Source organism: Botryllus schlosseri, chromosome 7 (genome assembly GCF_051294905.1).
Source record: "Botryllus schlosseri isolate E-star chromosome 7, Bs_hap1, whole genome shotgun sequence".
NCBI lineage: Eukaryota > Metazoa > Chordata > Ascidiacea > Stolidobranchia > Styelidae > Botryllus > Botryllus schlosseri.
This window is the reverse complement of record NC_137242.1, coordinates 22,337,125-22,364,723: the sequence shown is the minus strand read 5'-3', so window position 1 is coordinate 22,364,723 and position 27,599 is coordinate 22,337,125. Positions and strand designations below refer to the sequence as shown.

General features: G+C 40.7%; 1 protein-coding gene and 2 long non-coding RNA genes across 5 annotated transcripts in view; all 3 read right to left on the bottom strand.

Annotated features, from left to right (window-relative positions):
* Positions 1 to 27,599, bottom strand: part of LOC145442973 (uncharacterized) — a 153,860-nt gene that overhangs the window by 94,895 nt on the left and 31,366 nt on the right. The window lies entirely within an intron of this gene.
* Positions 18,891 to 22,218, bottom strand: LOC145442989 (uncharacterized). Of its 2 annotated transcripts, XR_013916244.1 has the most exons (3): positions 21,693 to 22,218; positions 20,625 to 21,623; positions 18,891 to 20,594 (listed from the first exon to the last, which is right to left on the bottom strand). It is a non-coding gene; the product is annotated as an uncharacterized LOC145442989 (long non-coding RNA). The 2 variants fall into 2 exon arrangements; XR_013916243.1 differs by having other exon boundaries at positions 20,625 to 22,218.
* Positions 22,220 to 24,971, bottom strand: LOC145442936 (uncharacterized). 2 transcript variants are annotated; one of them, XR_013916175.1, is made up of 4 exons: positions 24,273 to 24,971; positions 23,626 to 24,212; positions 23,294 to 23,552; positions 23,098 to 23,230 (listed from the first exon to the last, which is right to left on the bottom strand). XR_013916175.1 is itself a non-coding variant. In XM_080320990.1 (3 exons), the coding sequence occupies exons 2-3, from the start codon at positions 23,405 to 23,407 to the stop codon at positions 23,030 to 23,032; spliced, it is 315 nt and encodes a 104-aa protein (XP_080177116.1). In that variant the 5' UTR covers positions 23,408 to 23,552; positions 23,626 to 24,971; the 3' UTR covers positions 22,220 to 23,029. The 2 variants fall into 2 exon arrangements, 1 of the variants encoding a protein (XP_080177116.1); XM_080320990.1 differs by having other exon boundaries at positions 22,220 to 23,230; positions 23,626 to 24,971.

Genomic DNA, 27,599 nt, shown 5'->3' with positions numbered 1-27,599 from the left:
GCCATTGTCTCTCGACCAATCAACGTAAAGTTTGGTTTACGGCCGTATTGCTATTATGACGGATTGAGGGAATGATTGATTAATTTATGCATTGATATTGAAGTGGGGCCGCCACCGGTAGTCGATCTTTACAACCAGGTAAGTTGAATAGCGCTAATTAATTCGATGCGTGATCAGATTTTAACTGAAAATTTTGCTTGCAGGAAGATACCGTTGAGATTTACGTGGGATGTTACCGGTAGCCGATCTTACCAACCAGGTAATTTAAATAGTGCTGATAAATTCGATATGAGTGATCAGATTTTAACCTAATTTTGTTTGCAGGAAGATGATCTCATTTGAGTCGTCGTTATTTTATGTGTTCGCTGCTCAGGTCAGCTCTGAAATGTCATGTTCGGACGAGTCAACCAATAAAATATTGGAGGGTGTATCGCCAAGAGGATGCGATATGCTGTTTGACGACCAAGGTGATCGTTCTTACACCCGGAAGAAGAAGAAAATGCCTCAATTCTTTGGAGATGCAAGATTCGCGCAGAATATATATATTTTATTTATTAGTTTCAGTTATTGATAAGTTCAACTGTTAGGTTTATTAGAGATTTTATTTTATAGATTTATTAGAGATTTTAATAAGTTCAATACAACACAACAATACTGATTTTGTATTAGCTGATTACTTATAGGAAGGTGTGATTTTGTCAAAGGTATCTTGTCAGGAGCAGGTCGAAGGGTGTCATTAGGGGAACATCCTGCTAACAAAATATATAGTTGAAGGGTGATATTTAATCTATAATACCCGTTTCTTCGAGCGCAAAAATAATTATTCAAGTTTCGATGTGTTCATGGGAAAGCTTTATTAGTGTCACGGGGAAGAGAGTATTGTCATAAACGTAAGTAAAACAATAGACAGCACTAAGCATCTATGGTCAAACCAAGTGCCGAGTTCACTGGTAACCTTCCAAGACGTCACTCGCTGTTTGAACAGGTACGCGGTTATATACTCTGCTGTGTGTGTTGGGCTGGTGTTTGTCAAGTGTAAGAAATAAGAATCTCAAGCCACGGGTAGAACGGGTAGAAATAAGAAATAAGAATCTCAAGCCACGGGTACGAACGGGTAGATTTTAAGTTACATCAGCTATAACCCTAAATTGTGGTATGCGATAGCTAAACTTGCATGGCCTGCGTTGTCGTTGTTTGTGGTCGTTATAGTGTTTTCGGCTGCAATAGTTATTTACACCAGGTCTATATTCTCAGGTCTATATTCTATGTTTTGATTCCATATTTGTATTTGCCGACTTGTATCACGGCCCACTTTTCTAAGACACCGCTTACACGGAACCGATGAGGAGGAATAGCATAGATATCATGGATGTGAAGATTGCTTATGTGATTAGCAACAGGTCGCCAACTCAATCAGCTAGCCGCAACTAAAAGGTTTGCTTCAAAATATGGGAAAGAAGAAAATGCGTACGTTACATTCGGAGTGGTATATCTGAAAAGAATGGCTGTGTGGCTGCGCTTCGAAAAATCGTCTTTACTGCATTTTGTTTTCAACTTGTAACAAACAATGTCTGGACTACTACGGAATATTGTGACTTGACTCAGCAAACATGAGAGATCGGCAACTCACATTTAAAGTAAGATCGCTGCAAAATATTTTGGAAACTCCAGTATCGATTTTGCTTTGAACGAACAGCGGAGACTCGATATTAGCACCAACAATGCAAAGGAAACGGAAAACCGAGATATTTTAAAAGACCTGATTAATGCAACCCGCTTTTTAGGTAAACAGGAGCTAGCATTTCGAAGGTAAACAGGAGCTAGCATTTCGAGGTAACAATGAAAAGGCAAGCTCTACTAATCGCGGCAATTATATAGAACTGTTACATGCTTTTGCGGAGAAAGATGAAAGGTTGGCAAGACAGTTGGAGACATCCAGGTGTTTTCTGGCTTGTCAAATCGAATAGTCGTGAATGTTGCCAATTTTTTTACAATATAGGTAGACGAGACAACGGATGTCACAAATAAAGCACAGATCTCTGCTATTTTACGCTATGTAGCAAAAAGAGGAATTGACTGTGAAGTCGAGGAGGCCTTTTAAAGATTTAATGACGTTAGTTAGGACAGACGAGCTTCTGCGGTAGCTTCGTATGTCTTGGGAGTATTGGATAAATACAGCTGTGTCGAGAAGCTAGTAGCTCAAACATGTGATGGGGCTGCTGTGATGGCATCAGAGCTTAATGGAGTGCAGGCTAAAATTGAAGAAAAAGTACCAGAGGCCATGTATACACACTGTTATGCACACAAACTCAATCTTGTGCTCCAGCATTCAGCAGAATGTATATGCCTGAGAGTAGAACGTTTAACACTTGAGGGGCTATGGTCATTTTTTAGCAAATCTTCGAGGCGCACCCGCTTACTGGATGAACGGCGCTTACCAAGATCAGCATCCAAAAGATGGAGTTCAAATTCGCGCCTGCTGCTGACACGCGAATTGGATGATATCCACTTGATTCTCTTCAAAAATGGCTATCCAGACCACATTAAAATGCTCCATCACTGAGGTATTGAAAGAATCGGATATAGCTCCCAAATATGGTCCAGAAAAATGCCCGACATTCTTACACCTACCTTGGCTAGGTAACGTGTCTAACCGTTTTGTAAAACTTATTAAATCGGCTGTTCAACGTTATTATTATTATTTCAGCGTTAACACGCGTGTGGTGAACACGACGAAACCCTTGTTGCCTAACTCTCGAAAAGGTGTACTTCCTGACTTTATTGCAAGTAATGTTTTTTTACCAATAAAAGTGCCCCTGTGATAGTAGGTACGTAGGACGTAAATCTCAAAGATTGTTTGAGCGTATTAAGCAGCATATCCCCAAATTGATTCGGTCAAAAACATGCGCAAATGATCGCACGGACCTCGCACGTCAGTACAAATTGGCTGCCAAAACAGACTACTATGACGATTACCAAGCATATGCTTCGTCAATTGGTCATCATCTGATTGAAAACCTCGCCTGTGCACAGCACTATAATGACATTATTTATGTTCACTGTCATTGCTCGTGGCAAATTTTTGTTTCATTTAAAAGTGTTGGAGTCTACTTCAATTCATTTCAACAGAATTCATTTCAACAGACCTATTTTATGCAGACAGAAAGATTTCCTCTATAACCTACAAATTTTTCATTAGTGCGTGTAACTGTTTATATACAAATTGCGTTGCTACTATAGTACCGTATGTCCGTGTACTTCTAGTTTGTTATTGTTGCCATTGGTACAATGCGAATTTCACGGTCTGTGATTTTGACTGCTACGTCATACTTTGCCTTTTTGGTTTTTGCATTTGGATCTGTTTAAATCCCTTTAGGGGCCCGTTAACTCTTGAAAAGAGGCACCCGAAAAGTCTCCGAGTTCAATAAATATTATCTTACAATGGATGTAGTATGGAAAGTTATATTCAAGTTCTGTACGACGAACCAGCTATTCAAGACAACAAGCATGTACCAATCTGTGCTTGGTGTCGTATTTCGTTCGCATCATGACTGAAAATCCTGACAGTGGGGATAATGAAACTCAAATGATGGCCGCTGGATATTTTCGTTGACTGTCAAAAGCAACAACATGCTTTTTAATTATGGCATATGAAGATGTTTTTTGTGAAACCGATATGTTGCAAAACAGGGTCATGGACATTGGCTATTGACGTTGGTTCCTGGTGGCTGTGGAGCATCGAAATGCCGATACGCTGTTGCCAATCCTCCAAGAATATGTTCGCTCCGGAGCGACCATCGTGACTGATCTATGGGCGGCATACACATTTGGTAATATCGGCTATCAGCATTTGACGGTGAACCACAATCTAAACCAGAGGTTTCAAACACGCGGCCCGAGTATATTTTGCGCGGCCCGCGACGGCATTTTGGATTTTCAAGTATTCGACAATTTATTCAACTGCCACATATCTTTGATCGATTTGAGAACTTAGAGTTCACTCTGAAACTACTCCAAAAACCGGAAACCAAAAATCTCATCTGACTTCACTATCACATCACTCTCAGAAGCTATTATGCGGTGGAAGATCAGCTATTAGGTCACATTTCTAGTCCATGATGATAAAACACGACCATTGATGATTCGCGGCTGAAAATTGTGATTGAGACTTGAGGACAACATTTCGTAAAATAACTCGAATTCGGACTGACTGGATTATAAAATATCTGACTCGAGTTTAGTTAAACGTTAAAATCACAGAAGGACTTGTGACTGGGAACGCCGTGACTAATTGGTACGACCAGTTATGCAACAAAGTATTAAACTATCATGGGAAATAGTAGACTAATATATCAAAATGTCGTTACTTGCGTTACGTAGCATATATAGCAATCTAATCAAGTCAACATGGAATCCATTGGCATTCAGTCACCCCCGTTATGTATAGTTAGTTATACATTCTGGGTGATCTTTGGTCTCTTTATCCATATTATTATTGGCGGTGGCGAGTAAGGTAGTGGTACGCTCCACAGCTGTAACACCAATGGATTATTCGGTGATTGGATGTTTCTATTCTAGGGGTCCTTAATCAAGGGTCTGTGGACCCCTTCGGGGTACGAAGCACCACATCAGGGGATGCGAGATGAAATATGGAAATATAGGCCTATATGCTATCTAGAACTTGAAATTATGCTGCAAACCAACCAAAAGTGGAATCTTTTCTGGGCTAATTTATTCAACTGATAAATATTCTTCGCATCATGCACGATTTTACGAGAATAGGCCTTTTGATCCCGTCCCGTCAAATAAAGCCTACTTGGTAATTATACATTGAATACCCCTATTATTGATAGTGCGGCCCGCGGCGTCACCAAAACTAGGAAATTGGCCCGCGAACCCATTTGAGTTTGAGACCTCTGATCTAAACTTTGTAGAGCCCATCACGCACGCCACGGTCACCCACGTGGAGTTCATGTGGGCAAGCGCTAAACAGCGCAATAAACCAGAATGTGGTATTCGTCGACACCTCCTTGATACGTACCTGTTTGAGTTTGTGGCGCATGGAATTTGGAGATATTCCGTTTAAGCATCTGCTCCAACATATTCGGATCGAATATCCCGTTTAATAGACATTTTTCAGGGCCACTCACGGATGTTCTTTTCAGGGCCACCGAAAATTGTGTTTCGATTCCATATTCCGAGTATTAATTACGCTAAACTTGATTGATACACACCTAAACTACCATAAACCGATGTTGGCATTATGAACAATTGCTATTAGATTTAATATTACAACAAATTTCAAATAGCTGACATCACTTTACAAAGTGCTCTGCAGCAGCCTTTAGTTCCATGTGACACAAATTCAACCAACCAAGCATAACATACGCTAATAGCTACGAGCCACATTCTTTGAACACATCAAACAATACATTATGACGTCACAGACCATATTATTCAGCCGTCAACAACTACGATAAACGTAACATTTGCAAATTCAAAAAAATCACTATACTTCTACTTGTCATCGCCAGCAGCTTCGAGTTACAACTACCCGCAACAATTAACACCATCTTAACTTTCGCATCAGCATATCCAAGGTTCGTTATTTTTCACATTATCCAACTATTTAAATGACTTCATCCAACTATTTAAATGACTTTACGTTATTATATTTTATTTGCATATGTGCTTGATGTTAATATGCACTTTACTATCTTATTATTTTATCTCCGCGGCACTGTCGATATTACTTCAAAATTATTCAAAAAATATGCAACAGCTCCTTCGGGAGAAAGCATTGCCGGTATTTGCTACAGAAAAGGTGAGGCTAAGGCCATACCCACGCCTTTACTACCCCTGACGACGTGAGGTGCTACGGTAGAGTTGCTTTAGACTGAGTCAATATATATTTTACTATATTACTTCCCTCTGCTTATATTATGTTTTCACGAATTTCTATATGTTTTGCCACATAATTTATATATTTGTTAATTATCTACTATGCGCACACAACTATACTACAACTCCTTCACTTAATTACGTCTTATCCACTACTTCTCCAGATTTTATGTTACATTATATGTACCCAAAATACCAATCTTTGAATTTTTGTCGGTAGGTTCAAGCCCGCTTATGACAGCTTACGGAGAAGATCCTTTGGCTAAAACACCATGTCTTGTTTTTCGCTTGGCTAAATCACCATGTCTTGTTTTTCGCTATATTTTTTACGGCATATCTATAATTAGAGCTCCAACAAGAAATTTGGTGGATCTATCGCGCTTTTTCTATACTACGCCCTTGCGGGCGCAGCTCATAGTTTTTGTTGCTACACTGTGAATCAATTCGGATCACTGCTCTAAATCATAAACTATTGCTCGATGGTAATATTTTTGCTCCAAAATTTGCTACATTCTGAGGCTTACCGGTATCGTTTCATAATACGTTTCATGTTCAATTATGGGCGATTGTCGTGCGTACTGGCGTGGTTGTAGGTCTTGTGTACTCGAAGAAGCAAATAGCTGCTCCGTAATGACAACGTTTAAAAGGAAATACAACGATAGTTTCGGGTGGTTGTGAGAATGAAGACTCGGAATAAATATCAAGTGGGGAATGGCGACAAAAGATTGGGAACCTCTACACTCACTTCCAATGCAACCTTAACTATGTTACTTTCAGTTTGTTCAATTTCTGAATACCACCGCAAGATGCACAACCTTTCCCCCAGTTTTTACACCTTCACGACATACACAACCATGATAACATGCAATATAACACAACGTACCACCACTCAAGTCTTTCTCGTACTACAGATGATCCACAGCAACGATCAAGAACTCTTTTTGGACCATGACACCTACACAACTCGTTTCGTACCTAAAGACGGCTCTTGCTCTTTACCACGCCATAATTGACCAACTAGAATCCAGACAAATTACCAGTCTTTACAATTCGAAATCTATTAGAAACCACGCTTGTAACGAAATTACCTAAAACTAGAACAACATTAAAAAGAATTGATCGAAAAAAAAACGAAAGGGGGGAATACTTGTAGAAGATCGAAGAAGAAGAATTCTACGCCGACCACTTCTTGATCCAAGCAACTTCTGATACGCTGAAACTTAACATAAAAATTGACCAAATTACGGATTCATGCACTCAAAATTACATATTTGGCAACTACACCGATGTACCAACTTGTGGAGCTAACACCCATTCAAAACCCTGCGCCATAGCGCCACCAACACCCTACCAGCAATTGCAATAACGAAACTGCCCCGCTTCTCACTGGTCAACCAAGCCGATCAATCCCAGACCCTCCCGCATCCACACTTACCGCGTACTGGAGTTATGGCAAACCATAACTTTTCCATCTTCTTCCCTCTGATTCCACGAATTTCGATAAGAAAACCTACAATAAATTACTCCACTCTATACATACCCACCTACTTCAATTCTCTTCACTACTCCTCGCCTTTTCTAATTCCAACATTACTATCACCCACCAACATAATACCTTCGAAACCACCTCCTCCCATTTTCATTCTATTACAACCCTAAATAACGTCCCGAATTTGGCTCGTGAAAAATATAATACCCGAATTTGGCTCGTGAAAAATATAATACCATAAAACAGTGCTTTTCAACCTTTTTGAGCTTCATTCGCACTTTTTTTGTAAAATAAATTTCATTCGCAAAAACTAACCGAATATTGATGTACAAAAAGAAGATGAAAATACAACATTTATTTGCTCAGATGTGCAACAAATTGGCTACTATGTATCTTAAGCAATCAAGTGTCTCATGAAAAATGCTACTATTTTCGCTCGTTTTGATTTCAGCTATTTCACTAAAACCCTTTTACTAGTTAACTAGTGCTTGGATGGTCATGTCTTAAAGCAGGGGTCACCAGCACGCGGCCCGCGATGTCATATTTTGCGGCCCGGGATCTGTTTTCAGAAGAACGCCCAGTTCTGAAATTCATTTCTGTTTAAAAATATTGTCGACGTTTTTCAAAATGTGCTATTCTCCATTTAGAAACGCGAAACCCCACTCCTTAAACGTGAAACGCCATCCTTTTGAAATGGCCCTTCAGACCCTAATACTCGGTTGCAATTCAATAAGTCGTATTATCAGTGTTGCGCGCAGCCAAATAACGAAAGGCGTGATACCAGCTAGCGAGATTCGTCATTGCGCATTGCATTGCAAATGTAACGTGACACGAGCGACACGATCTCCCGCTGAGATATTTGCGAAATCAGGTCATTTATTGCCGCGCGCTGGGCAATCGTTGCTAGCCTGATTTATCGCGTCTCCAACAAGCCTAGCTCCGCTGGCTTGAATAATCGCATCTGCAATTGGCCGTGTGTGCACGATATCATCGCTGGTCTACAGTCTACACAATCGCATCTGCATATCATCGCTGGCCTGCCCAATCGCATCGGCAATACGCCTAGTATAGGAAAGATATCGCTAGCCTAACTACCGCGTCTTGGGCCTACCACACTTTGGCCGGGGCTACGTAAGACGCACTGGTCAGCGCGCGTATTTTATTGTTCGATGCCTTGATAAGCGCGGGTATTCAATTGTTCACGACAGATCAGGGAGTCGCTAATTAACAGCTCTTTCGGACTCGTCGACAAGCTTATCATACGCGTATAATCGTGAACACGAGGATGTTGTATAATCGTTATTTACGCATGTACTTAACCCTAATGAATCGATGCTATATTACCAGGGCCGTAACTGCCGCACCCCAAACCCAATTTATGCAATATTTTCAAAAATATTTCGCGCTAGGCGCAATTTCAAGTCGTCAAATATCTTGATTATTGGGTGCTCTTCCCCCAAGAAAAAATACGCAAGAATTATAGAAATGGGCATATCGGCGTTGGCCCTTACTGCGGCACGAAGCTCAAAGATATATAACGTTTTGGGCCATAAAACATGCGACTCCAAGAAGTGTGCCAGAACGATCGCAGCGAGACAAACACACAAGACAAATACCATCATGCAGGAAAAAATTATATGCCAGTGAAGAAATACCAATCCGAAACCATGGGATCTTTCAGTCTAGTATGTTTGAGCGATTCTATATTTTTGATATAGCAGACAGGAGGTCACGAAATAACATCATGTAACGAAGTCATGCCAACGGGTCCGCCCGCCCGAAGATGTTCAATCATTATTTACGGACTGTACAGTGTACTTGTACAGTTTCAAAGACATCCTCCCTCAGCTCTACCGGTAAAACTCATTACGTGAGCAGAGAGGACAAGACATTGATAGCAATACATATCCAATTCCCGATCTTATTGACCGATTTTATCATGAATCATCGAAAATTTTCGCGCTTAGCGCAGGCTCACTGAAGTTCGGTTTATCACCATATGGGGGCCCAGGACCAACGTTTTGGGGGCTGACGAAGTGCTGTTACGGCCCTGTATATTATTAAATTCGGTAAAAATCGAACCCGGCCTTTTATTTCCACCACCCTCCCCCTTTTTTCGGCTGGCTACGCCGAACAGACAGATAGTCCTGGCACCCCTGGCACCGTGTCGACCCAAAATTATACCCTTTGCGGTCTATACTTTAATAACCCCTGAAAGGGTAAAATTTGCGTCACTGTAACTTGCAAATGGCAGTCTGTAATGATAGTATTTACTACTGTCCTCGTGCCTAGCACTAATCGAACAGGTATTACGGAAGTATTGATGATTGTTTATCGAAAGTAAGCAGAAAGTGAATTTAACGTCATTTTCCCAGCCTCTGACGGGCTGCTATATGTCTGTCACTACACCAGCTTCCAAACCAGGGTTTATGTTACGTAATAATTACAGTGCGAAAGCCGAAAATATCAATTCACTACGGCTTGTGAGAGCTACGACTAGTGGTGCGTCGTAAGTTAAACAAGTTTTTACAATTTAGTCGCAACAACTAAAGTTACACTGCCCTTGAATTTCGTATTATGTTTATTTGAAAAGCAATTATCATTCACGATTTTCATTCGCACTCATGCGGGATTTTCATTCGCACTGCAAATTTTTTCATTCGCACAAGTGCGAACCGTCACACAGGTTGAAAAGCACTGCCATAAAAGATTTTAAATATAAGAATTCTAAATTAACCAAGACCATTACCGAAATTATCAACCTATATTATCAACACATACATGACCTCTTCATCACCACACAACATAATTTAATTAGTAAGAATGCTACTGAAGAATTTATAAGCCTAAAACCCCATTTCACAACACATGCCCTGGATTCCACTTTGTCAGATATTTTAGGTTTGGGCCCCTCCTTCATACCCACCCAACAATTTCGATCCCCAAGAAAAATCAAAAACGAGGTAACCCATTCTGTTCTTACCAAACTTTTAAAAAACGAAGTCCCATAACTTTTAAAAAACGAAGTCCCATAGAGACCAAATTTAAAAAAAACTCCCTGAAACCCACTCAGCTTCCACTTCAAAAAATATACAATTCGGTCATAGCAAAAGCACATTCGCAGTATACTCCAAGTCGTGTTAGGGTCCCTAGCTTTTAGGGAATCTAAATTAAATACCATTACCAAACTAAACCAACATTTTCCAATTATCAACTAAACCACATTAGAAAGAACAAAAATAGGAAGGACTTAATTATCAACATTTCAGATAAAAATTTAGGTTTCTGCATGAATTCGACTAATTGATATATCAACGAATCTATTAGGCAACTAGAACAATACATTCACTAACTCACTGTAACTTAAATTTGGAAACTATAATAAATATAGGGCACTCTGTGATAAGATCACTAGATGCGCTGAAAGTTTATATCTACCATGTAGTTCGTCTTTTCAACATCAAATCATCGGCCCTGGCTGAGGAGACTTTGCAATGGTGAAGAATAAGGTGGATATATCTTACGCATCTCTTCCTGAATCCGTTCCTAGTCACGTTCATGCTGACGTGTCGGATGATGTGTTTGAGGAGCAGGTGGATGTCAAAAATCCATTCACAGTCCTATTCAATCAATGTATGAGAGCAATGCATTGGTGTCAATAGTTGGCGATACGGACATTGTGACAAATGCTTTTTATTGTCCGGAATTGGTGAATGAATTTCTCCAAAAGCAGTTTTAGAAAATTTCGTTATGGACCAGTTTGATGACCGAATACCTTGCCGTTTATGCTGCATATTCATCGCAATACAATAAACTTGCATATTCGAAATTTCAAAATATCACCAACAACAAAACGCAAGAAAAATCAACAGGAATTGAAAAGAGCCCGCTTGGAAAACCGTCGCTACCAACGTCTTGACGAGATTGCTACCAAATATCACTCTCTCAACGAGACATTGTTGAGAGAATTCAAAGTGAGTTTGATGTGTCCAAAACGAAGATTCAAAAAAGATCTGACCGAAAAATGGCAAACGAGGCACCGACATTCGTTGCCAAGCAAGATGATTGTGAAATACTCTCAGAAACCCACGAAGCGCGCAGGGGTCCGTGCAGAACAAGTATTGCCAGCAGGAAAGCTTGTACAAACGAAATTCAAATAACGGGATGTGTTGCCCCACTGAGTCTGGCAGCAAGATTCGGGATCTTGAATAAAACGCTCATAATACCAAGTATGTTGCAAGAAGACTTCGAAATTTTGACAGGCAAAGGGAATTGGCTCTGCACAATTCACATCGACTCATCCATGCGAATCTTGAAACAGATGTATCCACTATCCAGACATTGATGGTTTCCAGAGTTCCAGCGCTTACAATACAACGGAGTGTGCTGTTTACACACCAAATCAAACATTTATTCAAATCGTCAACGTGCATCACAATCACTGGGTCACGGTTTCCTACATATTTTCACAAAAAACAGGATGCCAGAAGATGTTCAAGCAGCCGTTTGGAAATGCGAGGACTGTACAGACCAATGACACTGATGACATTTTGTTTCTATAAGTGCGATTCTTGTGATTCAATATTTGTGTTTTTTTCTTTGTTAATATGTTCAATAGAATTGATTACACGGTGTGTAAACATCGTTATCAAAGTATTTACCCTTGTAAAGGTACACGCTATAGCCACTACGACCTGACCCAACTAATTATAACAGATGCACGAATATAGCTGCCAATCACCGCTGTCATGCCGTGTACGGGCCTGTCATCCCTGGCAGAAGCATGGTGGCGGCGGCCGCAGACGCCCCCTTCAAAGCCTGCTTGTGCCAACTCACCGGAACCAACTAGGCCGGTTTTTCACCAGGCGCTCCGGTTTTCCCCGTAAAACCCCTGTTGGCCGCACCCCAAACTGAGAGAAACTATAACGGAAAAAAAGAAAACTGGTAGTAACCGTGGGTTATATGAGTCCAATGACTCATAATAACTCTATTACACCTGGGGTGGCTGAGTGCAAAACTGCAAAACCTCAGCTGTAGTCACACTTACCCCACAGGAGGAGGTTGACTGCGGTCCATCATCAAGACCCTTCAAAATGCAGTGTTTTAGTTGGACTCTTTGTCTTGGTGTCAGAACATGCGGCATCGATATCCCAGATGGCAAGAATCTTTGAAAAATATGACAGTAAATGGTGTGAAACTGTGACTACCATAGCAGATGAAGATTTTACAGAGCGTCAAGTCTTCAGAGCAGAATTCCCGTATGATAAACTTTTGAAATGTTCATTTCATGTGCTGATGACATTCCGAAGAGAGTTGACTTGCAATAAATTGGGAATAACTGTGACTTGCAATAAATTGGGAATAACTGTAACGGAACAAAGTTATATTATGAATATTGTGCAAGAAATGGCCTATGAACGGTCTCACCTGCCTTACAAAGAAATATACCAAAAAACTGATAGACAGTGGACTGGCAAATGTCGTATCATACTTCAACAAAAACTGGAATGACATCAAGGGAGAGTGGGTGTACGTACGTCTATAAAAATACTGGTGTGACATTTCAAAATCAAACAAACAATGGAGTTGAGTGTATCAACCAAAAATTGAAGGACGCTATTACCAAGTACTCTAGTTTGCAGCAGTTTTTTTTATGATAAAGTGCTTGCCATGAAGTCTCGTACGTAACTATCCCATCGGGTAGTCCAGAGCACCAATACGGACAGATCCTCACACCATATGCTCTTAAAAAGGTCTTCACTCAGCTCAAAACCCCTACTAAAGAGAATGGTGAACTTCAGCCGTCTGCGCATGACTGCGACTGCACTTTCCGCCAGTCAATGAAATTACCATGTCGTCACATTTTCCATGTCTCGTAAAAATTATCAAAGCTAGAACTATGTGCAATATGATGGCCCTTAGCATAGTACAAGAAGGTCAAAGAAGTTATGTCGGATCACGAACTCATTTTACACCACGTACCGATTGGTAGCAATGTTGCCAAAACGAAGAAGCCAAACACGTTACAATTCAAAAAAGCCAATACTATTACACAAAAATTGTCGTCATTTGTCCATGTATCCTCCATGCGCGAATTCGAGAACAAGATTGAAATGCCGGAGATGCTTGAGGTGTGGGGTAGTGGATGTGAAGTGGTATGGAATGCAAGCAGAAAAATATGCATTGCATGACAGTGACTTTTTATAGATACTGGGATTAAAAGGTTGTGTTACAATGTGCAACGGATGCCAACAACTGCACAACATCAACAGGAGTGTTTTCTCTGACTGCTTGCGCTTGATATTTCTCTGTATCCGCCCCGTTCTTTGCAGGTCACCACCAAACTTTGGACGATACGACGCACAGTTCTGAGCAGATAAAGACAGTCCTCGATGTTGAGATGACTGGTTAGTAGGGTTGTTCAAAATTTGGAAAATGTTTGGAATACTGCGTATCCATGACTTGTTCTGTAGATTATTGTTAAAAAACATTGATGGGTCTGGAAGAAGCTCGCAGGAAAGCCGGTGAGATTTGTCTAAATGCGATTGAAAGTCGTTGTTGAAGAGTGGGCGGCCCACCGACAGCACAGGCGGGCAATCACGAAAGCACGGTTCTTGATTGGGTGATCGGCTAAGCTTCAATGATTACTGCAACAGCTGACTGGGATTCGGGTGCTTCGCTTCACTACATTGTAAGTCTGTTTTGCTGAGGTCGAGTCCGTTAGTAGCGGCTGTGGTTCTGTACAAGTGTGTTGTGGGTTGACGAGTTATTAGTAGTACTGTGGTAGTACACGTGTCGTTACAATGCTTTAGAGTCGATAGCAGTAGTTTATGATTCGGAGCAACAATATTACCATCGATAGCAATAGTTTATCACTTAGAGCAGTGGTTCCCAACCTTTTTCGACTCATCGCCCACTTTTCAAGTTCCAGACCGATCATCACCCCCAAATTTTGTGAACTGAATAGTGAGCATACAAACTAATAACCGGTTGGTTGACTAAGAAAAAAAAGGTTAACTTTGCGGCTCGATGTCCAACTCAGGGGCGTAGCCAGGGGGTGTTTCGGGTGACCAAACACCCCCCTTTTCAAGTCTCAAATCTCCACCCGTAAATCGTGTTAACGTCTGTAAATCTTATTTTTCTTCCATTATGGTGCTTTAAGCGTTTGTAGTATCCGACAACGCGAATTGCGATGATGCCTTCTTTTCTCGTGTCCCTCTGTCGTCTATGAAAGAGTTTTATGAATGAGCAAACAATGCGAATACGCGATGCCTTTTTCTTTCTCTCGTCTATTAAAGGGAGAAAAAATCGTTGTCTCATTTTCCCTCATCTATTCTGCATATCTAAATGCACTCTCCGAGAAATGCATTCGCTAACGACATTCAATTTAGATCACTCCCTATCCGCGATTCGGATCTAGCAGTCCGAAAAGGGTGTGAGTGTTCCAGAATCTACGATGACGTCTCGAAAACGACGAGACACTGACAATTCGTGGGTTACTTTTGTTCCACAATCTCATCGATTACATAATTTATCTAATGCTATTTTGCGTGAGCGTTAGCTTGAGTATACGTGCAGCTTGGTTCACAATTCAACAGTTTATTTCTAACGAAAATGCAACAAGATAAAACAACTGTGGTGAACAAATATCACGCTCACATACAAATGTATAATTGTCGGGCACACTTACCCACGAATTCCTGCATAACTTCATACTTCGACAATGGAATATCCCTGTGGATATGCATTAAAGCCATGTCGTTCAGTCATTTTGCTTCGAAGGTAGTTTTTTACTAATCGTAAGGTGGAAAACGATCGTTCCGCCGTAGCCGTTGTAATTGGCAACGTCGCCAAGGTCTAAAATTTGATAGATATGATTGAATGATCTAGACGGGCGTTTTGATTGAAAATTATAGTCTGCCTACCTGCAGCAATCGTCAGTCGTTTGGAAAAAATATGATCCGGAGCGGAATGCATTCGTAGGTAGGCCTATCAATGCGCATCGATCAGCGTTTCTCCATTTCCGTGCTTCCAATTCAGGTTTTACGATAGCCCAGCTATCGAGGTCGTCCTCGTACAATAGGGTCCATCAAACCACTAGATGTCGCCAGACTTTAGGTGGTAACCGCCTTTGTTACGTATGCGGTTGCCGTATTCAGAAACCTGTTGTAGGTTACTTTCTCGATTGTGTAAGGGCATTTTATATGGAAAAAATTGGCTACAACATATTCTACGGGGACCGTGAGGTCGCTATAAAATGAACTAAAACTTCGGAAAGCTTCTACGGAAGGAAATTGTCAACTAAATGTCGGCTACCAGCTCAGCACCAGAAGTTTTCGAAGTTTTTGTTCATATTATAGCGAGCTCACGGTCCACGTAGAATATTTTGTAGCCATTATTTCCATATAAAATACCCTTACACAATCGAGAAAGTAACCTAGAGGTTTCTGATTACGGCAACCGCGTACGTAACAACGGCGGTTACCACCTAAAGTCTGGCGACACCTAGTGGTTTGATGGACCCTATTGAAACAAGTCTGAATCGGTTGTTCTTGCACGTGAGCCTAATGAAATAATTTGATACAATATAATTCGACACGTGAAATTATTTATTTATCGTGTCTTCTTTGTAGTACCTGCATTTGTCTTCGAGGGCATTATCGCGAAACATTGCGACGCACGCTCAAATGTATTCCCAAATATTTCTTCGAGCTCTTCAATAATATTTTGAAGAAAAGGCCAAAATGTATTCTCTAAAGCAGGGGTTCTCAACCTGGGGGGCGCAGGAAGCTCTGAGGGGGCGCGAGAAATTAACCACGTCTGTATGAATTCTGACTAAAAATGTGCATCACAATCATTCTGAGAAGACGAATGTTAAAGATGAAACTTATTTCGTATTCAAGAAATCTCGCCAAATTTCAACTCCAGCATCCGCGCTCAACGGAGTATAGGCTGATTTCAGCATCATTTGAGCAAATTTTTGATGAGCAAATTTTTGATATTCTTTGAAAATGTGGAGCAATTCCCACGTGTAAGTCATTCATAGCTTTGCAGTAAGCCTAAAGTTCGGTGCGTTGGATAGCTGCTGTTAATAATTGGCGAACTGCACTGCCTAATTGGCGAACTGCACTGCCTAAGACAGATTTAGATGTGATATAAGTTGTCCGGTTTTGCCCTCAATTAAGCTACCCTAAATAAACACAATTTATTCAATTCCAAAACCGATCGAATATTGAATGTCGACTGATTGCCCACATTTGGCGCTAGTGAGCTCATGAGGCCTTGGCAAGGGGACGCCGAATCACTTTACCACGTATTTACTACGGGTAATTTCGCTCTCTAATTGGTATAGTGTCTGTGAAATCTTGCAAAGATGGTTTTTTACTGCTGTGTGCCAATGTGTAAAAACCGAAAAGGTGGCCACAAGTTCCCGAAGGACCAAGAACTCCGTAAGAAGTGGCAAATCGCCATAAAACGGGAAGGGGCACTCAGGAAGCTCTGGACCTCGAGTGAAAACTCACGGGTCTGTGAAAGTCATTTCCAATCGAAAGACTACGTACCGCACTGTAAATTGATTGTCTCGTTGACACACATCCTACTGTTTTCTAAGATTGTTTTATAAACAGGTCTCCGAAAAACCGTTGTTCCTTCAGTCTTCCCTTATCGAAGCAAACAACATAGTAGACGTACCAGGAACAGTGGAAAAATATGCATCGCGTTCAACTCGTCTCCGATTACAACCTCAATTCATATTAAGGATGATGCCGTGCCGAAAGCTCAATGCACAGTTGAAGTAAAATCGGCAGATTTTGATGACGGTCCGATGACGATTCATGACCCTAGTGGTTCCATGACAGAAACGCATCCGACTATGTCATCCAATGCTCAAATTCCGATCCAAATTTCAAATGGGGCTACCGATATAGGCCGCATATTTGCAGAGGGCCATTTAATGAAATATTACACGAGGTTTTATAATTATGATCGTTTCATGCTAATTTTTAATATTTTAGGGCCGTCGTGCCATTTCCTCAATTGCTTCGAAGAGAATTCATGTGGAGAGAGTGATTGGTCACGCGAAACGTTTTAAGATCCTACAAAATGAAATGCGACATTCAAAGCGAATTTTATCTGGACGGATCATTTTCATTTGTTTCAGTCTAATCAACCTGTTTCCCGCTATAGTCGACGAATCGTCGTAACGTTTCAACCAGTATTTAACTTATCTTTGTTTAGCATTCGATAGGCCTATATGCTTTTGCACAAAACGATATTAATATTTCATTATTGTTTCATTATCTATATTTATGTTTTCATCACAACAATTTTATTGGTTACAGCATTTTATTGTTCAGTTATACAGCTATATACGAAATAAAAAATTACACACATATACATTAGTAATTATATCCAAAGTAAAATTAACTCGAAAAAGAACAATAAGCATAAAATGTATCTTTAGAGGCTCTTGAGCGTAGTGCACATTTGCGTAATTCGTAAGCGCGTACAGGGCGCGTAGAGTATTTTTGTAGTTTCTTTCCTTTCTCTGCTCTTCTCTCGTTTGCTCGTCGCGTAAAGAGCCTCTTTTCTCTCGTTTTTTACGCGGACATTACGCAGACCTTACGCGGAGAGAGCGATTCGTACGCGCGTATGGTTGACTTGCCAAGCTCCCAATCAGATATAGCTCCCAAATATGGTCCAGAAAAATGCCCGGCATTTTTTCACATACCTTGGCTAGGTAACGTGTCTAACCGTTTTAAAAAGCTTATTGAATCGGCTGTTCAGCGTTAACATTTAACACCCATGTGGCGTACACGAAGAAATCCTTGTTGCCCAACTCTCGAAAATATGTACTTCCTGCCTTTGATGTAAGCAATGTTGTCTACCAATACAAGTGCCACTGTGATAGTAGGTATGTAGGACGTACATCTCAAAGATTGTTTGAGGGTATTAAGCAGCATATCCCTTAACTGATTCGGTCAAAAACATGCGCAAATGATCGCACGGAGCTCGCACGTCAGTGCAAATTGGCTGCCAAAACAGACTGCTATGACGATTACCCCGCATATGCTTCGTCAATTGGTCAGCATCTGAGTAAAAACCTCGCCAGTGCACAGCACTATAATGGCAATATCTTTACTGTCATTGCGCGTGGCAGATCTTTGTTTCATTTAAAAGTGTTGAAGTCTACTATAATTCAGTTGAAGAAGCCTCTTTATGCAGACGAAAAGATTTCCTTGATAACCTACATTTTTCTCATGAGTGCGTGTCACTATAGAGGATGTAGGATGGAGTGACGACCCATTGTTCTCTTCAATTGAATGCATTATGACGCTTTAGATAGGTCATGGTCTAGTGCTTAGGGACCGATGTTCTGTTGCGAATCAAAACTGTGTGCGGTAAGTAGCCCGTAGGTGAGTACTGCGCTGTCATTTTGTTACTTGTATATGTCTATAAGTCTGGTGGACTGATTGGTATGGATGAAGAAATGATATGGGAGGATTGGGAGGGAGTGACGGAAGAAATTATATCTTTCTTCGGAGGCTTGGATAACTGGAGAGGAGCTTCGTGTGCAGAATGTTCTGCCAACTTTCCCACAATAAAGGAGCTTAAAAACACGCCAAATCCCATGATCATCCAACTGCCGACAGCAACATGGATGATAATAGAGCGATCTCCATACTGAGGACTGCATGTGAGTCAGCCAACTGCTTGATAAAATCAGTTCCACCATTCGAGCAGCTTAATCTAGATTCTATTTCATCATTCATAGAGGAGCTTAATTCCAGATATTGTGGAGTTGGCGTGATTGAACCAGTTTTACCAATATTATTCTAACATTTGCCACCAAGCTTCTTCGATGTTTGGCTTTCCACAATTAGGTGCTGCAATGGTTTTGCTAAAGGTTTTCGATGACTTGGTGCGTGTAAGAGGAGGAGCCTATTACTTCTGCTTTTGGTGTCAATCGGCATGAGTCCGGTAAGGAATTATCATTTGCAAAATTTTGTCAAAATAGTAGATGGTTTGATATTCACTTATGACGTAAATATGGTATTCATTAATTTAGGCTCTCGAGATGCGTAATAATTCCTGGGGTGGTCAGTAACAAAGTATAGGCCCTGCTTCTACATTTTCTAAGTAGCCGATATAGGCTTACTCTAGCAGATTTTACCCACTTACATGTACTACCGGTGGTTATTATTTTTCACTACCTGTTAACTTACAGTAAAGGTGAGGCAAAAGTATTTACTTTTTGCACTCTCAATTTTGTAAAGTAAGATTTTAGTTAGGGATTATAGCCATCATGTGTATGATTTAAAATGCCATAAAGAGGGATTGCAACAGTAACTACTTGAGTACATTTCAAATATTATACATCCTCCTGAAGTGGTTTTTACATGCCGTGCTGGCAAATTTTTCCAGATAATGGAGAGAAAGAAATACCGCCTAAAATATCCGTCAGGTAAGTTGACTGGTATTCTATTCAGATTTTCATTCTCCATGGAAAGGAAGCATCAAAACAAACAGTAAACAGTATCCTCGGATAAATTCGTCAAGACCACTGATATCAAAAGTTGGTTGATTCAATAGTTTTACAGACTTATGAAAGTGTGGAGATCGTGGAGGATGTACTGGACAAGTCCGTGACGCACTTTAATAGGATTTTTTAACATAGTTTTGTTCGCTATGCCTTTCAGAAAAAGCAAGCCAAAATTTCTAAATATTCAAAAGGGTTACGTGATGGATTGAAGGAGGTATCTAAAGTAGGTGAAAATTAGCCTTTCTCGAAACAGTTTTTTCCCTATGGGACGAGTGCTGCCTATTCCCATAGGGGTTCCTTCTGTCGCCAAGGAAACCAATGCAAAGGTTGGAACCTTGACGTGGTGTGTTGGCTTTTTACACTAATACCGACCGGCAGTGTCTCTCAATACAAATCACTTGTAAATTAAATGATCTTTATTGAAGACTAAATAAATAGACTCTTGAAGGTACAGAGCTCAAACATACAATAAAATCATATTGAAATAAACCCCAATGTTTTCGGCTGACACTCATCGGGGATAATTGCTAGCAACAACAATTCTCTACTAGTTGCTGACGATCACGCCTGATGAGTGTCAGCTGAAAATATTCGGGTTTATTTTAATTTAAATGAAGATCGTCCTGCACAGTTGAACAATCATCATCTGAACCACATGGAGTACTTTGTCTGTTTGGATATTTTCTGTTGTACCTTGTTTTCAGATCATATTTTCTGCAGACTGTGTATGCCGTAGAATCATTCCATACTGAGAACAGATATACCAATGGTATCAAATTAGCACATTCGTCAACGTTGCTCAACAGCGTCATAAAAAAAATCGGTTACGAACTTACAACTTCACACTGTGGAGCTCTGTACACCAACACAAAGTCTCATTCCCAACCTATACATTGGATACGCCAAATTTCAAAAAGTAACAGACATTAGCAATTGCCTATATATATTCAAAAATTGCTGAAGAGTTGAAAATTTCAAATCACAATTCTGAATCAGTTGGCTGAACTTTTCTATCCATGATATGCAGCTGAGTCAATCATCAGACTGCTTGAAAGAAAAATCCTGAAAAATAGTTTCATGGTAACATAATATGAATTGATCACCCATAATTCATTCAATTTATAATGTAGGCAACCTCAAGATTGGTACAATTTTATCAGTTCAATACACCACAAAAAATGTGATACAATGAAAAGACAGGAAGATGTCGAAGCGACTAGGAGTAGTCTATGGAATCTGACACCCACCTTGGGCTAGGCGATGTCAAGAGGAGGCATGCACACTGAATGAAAGCGACAAGGAATAGGGCGGCATGTCATGGAAAGCGAGATCGATAGGTCAGTCGTGGTCCGGTAATCTTGAGGATGGACTGTATTTATTTAGTAGTAATTGCTTGTATTTCGACTTGAATGTGGACATGCTTGTCGACTGTCGGATGGCCGGCGGGATACTGTTCCACACATCAGGTCCGGCATGTTAGATAGAGCGATAATCTTTTCGGTCGATCATATGATATTTGGAAGACGTGGACGCGCGTGTGTTGTACTTGTGCGCTTTTGATTCCGAGCTAAAGAAGTCATCGAAATATCCGGGGCAACGACCGCAGTGGAACTGATACATAGGCGATTTCTTCATTATATCCTCATTCTTCGATGAACAAGTTACTATTTCTCTTACTGAAGCTCCAGACGTCTGCATAAAATATAAGGGTATATGTGAATCATGTTTAAAACTGCAATCACTCGATATATGATTACTTACCCCTGTATGATTTACTTAATTTTTGTTATAAGAGGACAACATCCTTGATTTCTATGTGTTGGAGTTTCTCTGGAAGTTGCTCCCGAACTGCAGGTCATTTTTCTACCTCCTTCGGCAAATTCGAGTATCAGGTTCACTGGGACCATTAGGCAGCTTCTAATGGATAAGATATTCATGATGCTTCCTCTCATCTGCTTCCGGCACTAAATCAGGTCTACGAATCCTGAAGAATGATCTTTTTTTGTTCTTTACTAGTCCGTTTATTAGAGTAACTGCTGCCTTAAATCGCGCAATGAGTCGCCATATTCCGTACACTAACTGTTCAACTGCACCTGTTATGAGAACAGACTTGGCGAATAACTAAATCGCGAGAAAATCGCCTTACAGCAGATAAAATGCCATTCCACAAGCGCTGCAGCTGATATTATTTACCTTAGCGATGCGAGTTGTCCCTAATCACTCAAGCGTAGCCAGCCTAAACGGAGAACAATGGGTCGTCACTCCATCCTACATCCTCTATAGTGTCACTGTTTACTTACAAATTGCGTTGCTACCATAGTACCGTATACTTCAAAGTTTGTTACTGTTGCCATTGGTACAATACGAATTTCATGGTCTGTGATTTTGATTGTTGCGTTGCTGACACTCGGCAGCGACAACATGCGGCACAGCGCTAAATTTATTCTCACTTTTCGTTCAGCGATGACGTAATCTCTCGTTTTGGCCAACTTAGTTAGATAGTGAAAATCGTACGCGCGTACGATTTACGCAAATGTGCTCTACGCTTTAGCGATATGTACACGGTACATTTCGTAAAATTACACAGTTTCGGTAACAATTTATTCTCCCAAAACGTCTCATCGAAAGATATTTTTTTTCAATAAACACGTCGTGAGGAGAAAAAACAACAAAAAACGAGGTGTGGATTCCTGTGATGGCCATCTGCCCCATAACTTGGCAAAAATAATTACACCCGTATTTTAACATCATGCCGCCCTTGGTCGTCTCGGACAAGATATGGCATTTTTTGCGGCATTATTTTGCAATCTCTGCACGACCACGGGCAATTAACTTCCACTAACACCGTCCCGTTGTCAGTGGTGCCGTCAGGCGTTGCTCCCAAGAAATTGAACTGTTTGTGTACGAACAGTTCGCACGGTTCCACCGATCGGCGAGTGATGTTCTCAAATGTTTCAATGGCAGAATTCTCCATTGTCTTACCATACAACACTGGCTCGGTGTGTAATTCTGTTAAATTCGATGTAAATCAAAGTTTACCTCTCCAACATGCATATCTAAAGAAATGATATTAAAGTATAAATTTATATGGCACCGCATCACTTCTGCAGACATACTCGCTTACCCGTCGGATTTAACAGCTTTTCCATAAAGCTGTTCATGTTTTTTCTTTCTGTTACATGGAATATTGCACCAAAATTGGACGAGGTTAATCGCCATTTCCGTTGGTGCTTCCAAAACCGGACTTGGTTTTGATGCCTGGAATTTTTCTCGATTTCCTTTATATCATCTTCGGAAACCTTGAAGGATATTTGTTGTTGGCGTATCGCAAGTAAAAATATAATTTCATATGGCGTGCATACCAATAGGGCGGAATCAACCCAAAATTCGGTGAATGGCTTCTTGAGGTAGTCGTGGTCATTTACAGCTGCCTGTAAGTCAGCCTTGTCGTAGTTATATCGCATAAACAGATCCATCGATGTAGCTCCACAAAAATTTATTATCTGGCTTCTGACGTAGGCATTATTGCTCTGGTTGTTGCGGAAACGGAATGGTCTTGGATCGTCGTGGGTTTTTAGTTAAAATTGAATTTGTTCATCTCCGAGCATTTCACAGGGGATACTGAAGCGAGCAAAGAATTCGAATTAAACGATATAAACGAAAATGTTTAATACGTAATAAAGCATAGGCCTACCGGTCTTGAGAATCGGTCGATGGAACATCTGGATTGTAGAGGTGCAGCTTTCCGTACCAATTAATTCACCCGAGTGTAAAAAGTGGCTCAACATGTGGGCGAAACATGCTAAGTGCTTGCAAGAGCCATTGCCGCTTCCAGCTGGACAGTCGCAGTCGACGAGAAGCCTTATGCGGTATTAGCCTAAACCTACAACAAATGACATCCCAGCTATAACGATGACAATCTTTGAGAATAGACTGAATCTTAATTCTCAACACCTTCTTTTTCATCGTAGCTCCAACTACACCAGTGAAGAAAACTTTGGACTGTGCACCGATACTATAACTGGCTGCGAGGACTCTTTTGGATCGGAACAAATTATAGCCGTTGTCTAGAACCGATCTGTATAGTCGCTACTACCGCCGACAGCCGTAACAAAATACAGCTCGATGCACAAAAACGTAACGATTTTTCTTAGGATTTCAAGACACGACATAGATATTTCCCTAAAACCAGTTTTTCGCCACTCAATGGAAGAGTGTTTCGTTACTGGCCGCGACGTGATGTCCTCCCTGAAATCATTATTCCAGTCATACGCTTCCAATCTGAAAATAAAATTGAATGTCATCGGAGTAATGTAGAATCTCAATAAAATATATTCAGACCGTTCAATAAGATCGGACTTTCTTCCCCTTGTCGAAGCTCCCCTTCCGCTCAATCGTTGCTTTAGTTGATACACACTTAAACTACCATAAACCGACATCCTGGCATTACAAACAGTTGCTATTATCTTTATTATTACAAAAAAATTGCAAAAAGCCGACATACAGTTATTTTCACTAATTCACGTGCTGGAATATTGTTACAACCGTTGGATAGATGAGGTATCATATACTATAGTAAAGCAAATATAACCCGGCGTCCCGTTGCCAAGGCCTCATGAGCTCACTAGCGCCAAATGTGGGCAAGCAGTCGACATTCTCTATTTAGCATGTCAGTACATAACGATGCCGTGCTTTATGTAGTCACTACCAGCATTAGGATTTCTCAGTACAACCTACCTTGAAATAATTTGATGTCCTGTTCAATGTTTTTCAAACAAGTTTGGGGAAATTTGTCAGAAATGTTAAAGACTCAACAAGTGGAATGCGGATTCAAACATGGCGTAAGACATACCATATGTATACTATTAGATGAGGGAAGGGCAACCTGTTGCTGTAGATGGGAATTTGTGCGGCCGTCGACACCTAATTCAATTAGTATGTGTTGGCATCCGTCGACATGCAAATTGAAATTACGAATTCACTCCAAAATTTTTGAGAGATTTTAATGAGAGGGTAAACTGCGGTCACCACTTGGTAGAGTCGAGAGCTACTGGTCTTTTCAGTCGCGTTGCAGTTGCGTGTGACTCTTTACATCAGCAGTACCCGAGCAGTGGTGCCACTCCTAGTGTTTTAACACTAGATCTAGTGTTTTTTCGGTCGTCCTAGTGTTCTAGGTTTTTTTTCCGCACAATTTTGCTAATCTAGTGTTTTTCTGCAATTGTGCGAACAATGAATATTCTAACATTAGAATACTAAATTACACGCTAAATTTATCGCTAATAAGGCGAATTGGTGTCTCTGGCTGTGTTTGTTTTCAACGATTCTATGTGGTGGTGCGGTAACAAGCAATTATTACGTAACAGGGTGCGCTGTAAATGCGATTTCGCTCTGTTGCTCTGTCGTTTCTTGTTGAACTCACTCTGCTGATTCGGGCAAGGTTTTCATTTGCCGAGTACAGCATACTTTCGTACTTGAGTGCATTGAATCTGTTAACAGTCTTAGCAACACAGCGTAGCAACACAACGAAAAGTAAAATCAATCACTCCTCTAGCTGTGCAATTTCCCTCAATGATATTATTTGATGAACTTGATGATTTGTTGGGAGAACGGGTTGCTTTGGTAAATTTGCAAAATGAGCTGCAGATTATCAGTCAATGCCCTCCAACAGAATTTTGGCAAAAATTGAAATCTGTACACAATGGATTCGGTGAATCAAAATTCCCCTTACTGGGGAAGCTCATGACGATTCTCTTGGCATTTCACATTCCATTATGCCACCTCATTCTGTCGCTTGCGTCTTATATTCTCTACATTACGTTTCATTCGGTATGCATGTCTCTTCTTTACTCCGCCTAAGCCAAAGTGGGTGTCTCATCTTTAAAACTACTCCAATTTGTTTCGACACCTTCCTATCTTTTCATTGTATCGCAGTTTTGTGGTGTTTTGAAACGATGAAAATATTAATAAAACTGATTGATTCCACTGTATGTGTGGAAATGAAGTATGCTGTACATGGACCTGGACACCTCCCCATTGTTAGGTTGAAGATGTACGGTAGTGAGCAAGATGCCACACAAAAGATACTTGTTTGATGGATGGTGTGCAATCGAAAGATAATTTTTATGATGCCGTACAATTCGAAAGCGACAATATTTGATTTTTTCTTATTCTGTTGAATTCGTTTCTTTAATTTTCATTGAATAATCACGCAGAATATCAAGCATATGTATCGAATTCATGTGTGGAACACTTCTTATCTATGGATTTGTACCTTGGTCATCATGATTACTTGGCAACGGCAAATTTTTACTGCAATTTTCTAATCTAGTGTTTTTTCCGCCAATCTAGTGTTTTTTCATGACATAATCTAGTGTTTTTCCAGGAACCTAGAGTGGCAACACTGTACCCGAGCGACGTTCGCAGTTCTTGTATGACTTTGTAATGGGTAATGAAGGTGATGGAATTGCTACAAGAACTCTGTAAAGAATTGAAAAAACGTGGAGCGAAGACATCTGGCCGGAAAAGTCAACTATTGGAAAGGTAATTAGGGCGTGTTGCTGCGGTATGCGCACCACTATAATTAAGCTGGGTTTTATAAACAATTGCAAGGCAGTCGGCTATCTGTCCATCTGTGTGTCTGTCTCGTAGCAAATTTATGAGCTACTCCATTGTTGTAACATAGACTCGAAGCTTATGACCGAAACAAAGATTTCGGGTGACCTCAAATTGTCTTGCCAGCACCATACCCTGTGGAGTGGCCAAAAGAAGGATTTGGCCAAATATGTGAGGATCACCAGCACTCAGTACGTCCAGTGAATAAGGATTTGATCGACGGATACTTCCGGTACAGACTAGTTTCAGACAAATCATGCTGCGCAGATCTCAAAGGCATTGAGAAAGGGACAAATCTTTTAGAAAGTGAAAGAGTAGTGGTGGCCAGCTTCGTTGAGAACAACCGCAAGTTTTTTTTGTCTCGGGCTTGGTGTGCGCAACCATGCGTAGTGATGTTAGTCATTGTGTTGGAATACTAATGAAGGGCCAAGAATACTTAGGTCTGTTTTTCGGCACTTCTTCGTTATTCCCCACACATCGAGGAATGTTCCCCATGAACATCACGGATTAGTGTTCCCCATGAATATGTAAAAATTGATAGTGTTTCACGTGTAAAACAACCGTGTTCACCATTTACACTTATTTTCTCTTATTTATGTCTCTCTCAATCAATACGTCACTATCCGGCGTTTATCTTGCCGGCTTTTGGTTTGGAGCATCCAATGCACCTGTAAAACAATACAGCACCAAAACAAAAATACGATGGTGCCGGATATATAGCATTTGCGTTCTCGCACGAGTCATGGTATTGTGAACTGGACAAGGGGGAGTTGCCTCGCGGTGAATTCGACGCATGAAACATCAGTTCGATTCTTGGCATTATCACGTTCTGGAGTCGGTTGCATAATTGCGTGTGTTGGGTTTATATTGGTTTCGCCATACGTTGCTATTTTACAGTGTCTTTCAAACATATCTCCGTAGTGGCCGAATGCAAGGGAAGGACATCTAACTAGAAGACACCCGAATATATCTTGATCAGACAATGTTACATCGGACTTGTTTGTTTCAATATCGTCCTATCTGTTCATTGTGTCTCACTTTGTCTGGTGTATCGTG

Coding starts and splice junctions, on each gene's coding strand:
- LOC145442936 (XM_080320990.1), bottom strand. CDS start 23,407: ATGGATCTGTTTATGCGATATAACTACGACAAGGCTGACTTACAGGCA. Junction 23,231..23,293: donor GGGTTGATTCCGCCCTATTG/GTATGCACGCCA, acceptor ATATCCTTCAAG/GTTTCCGAAGATGATATAAA.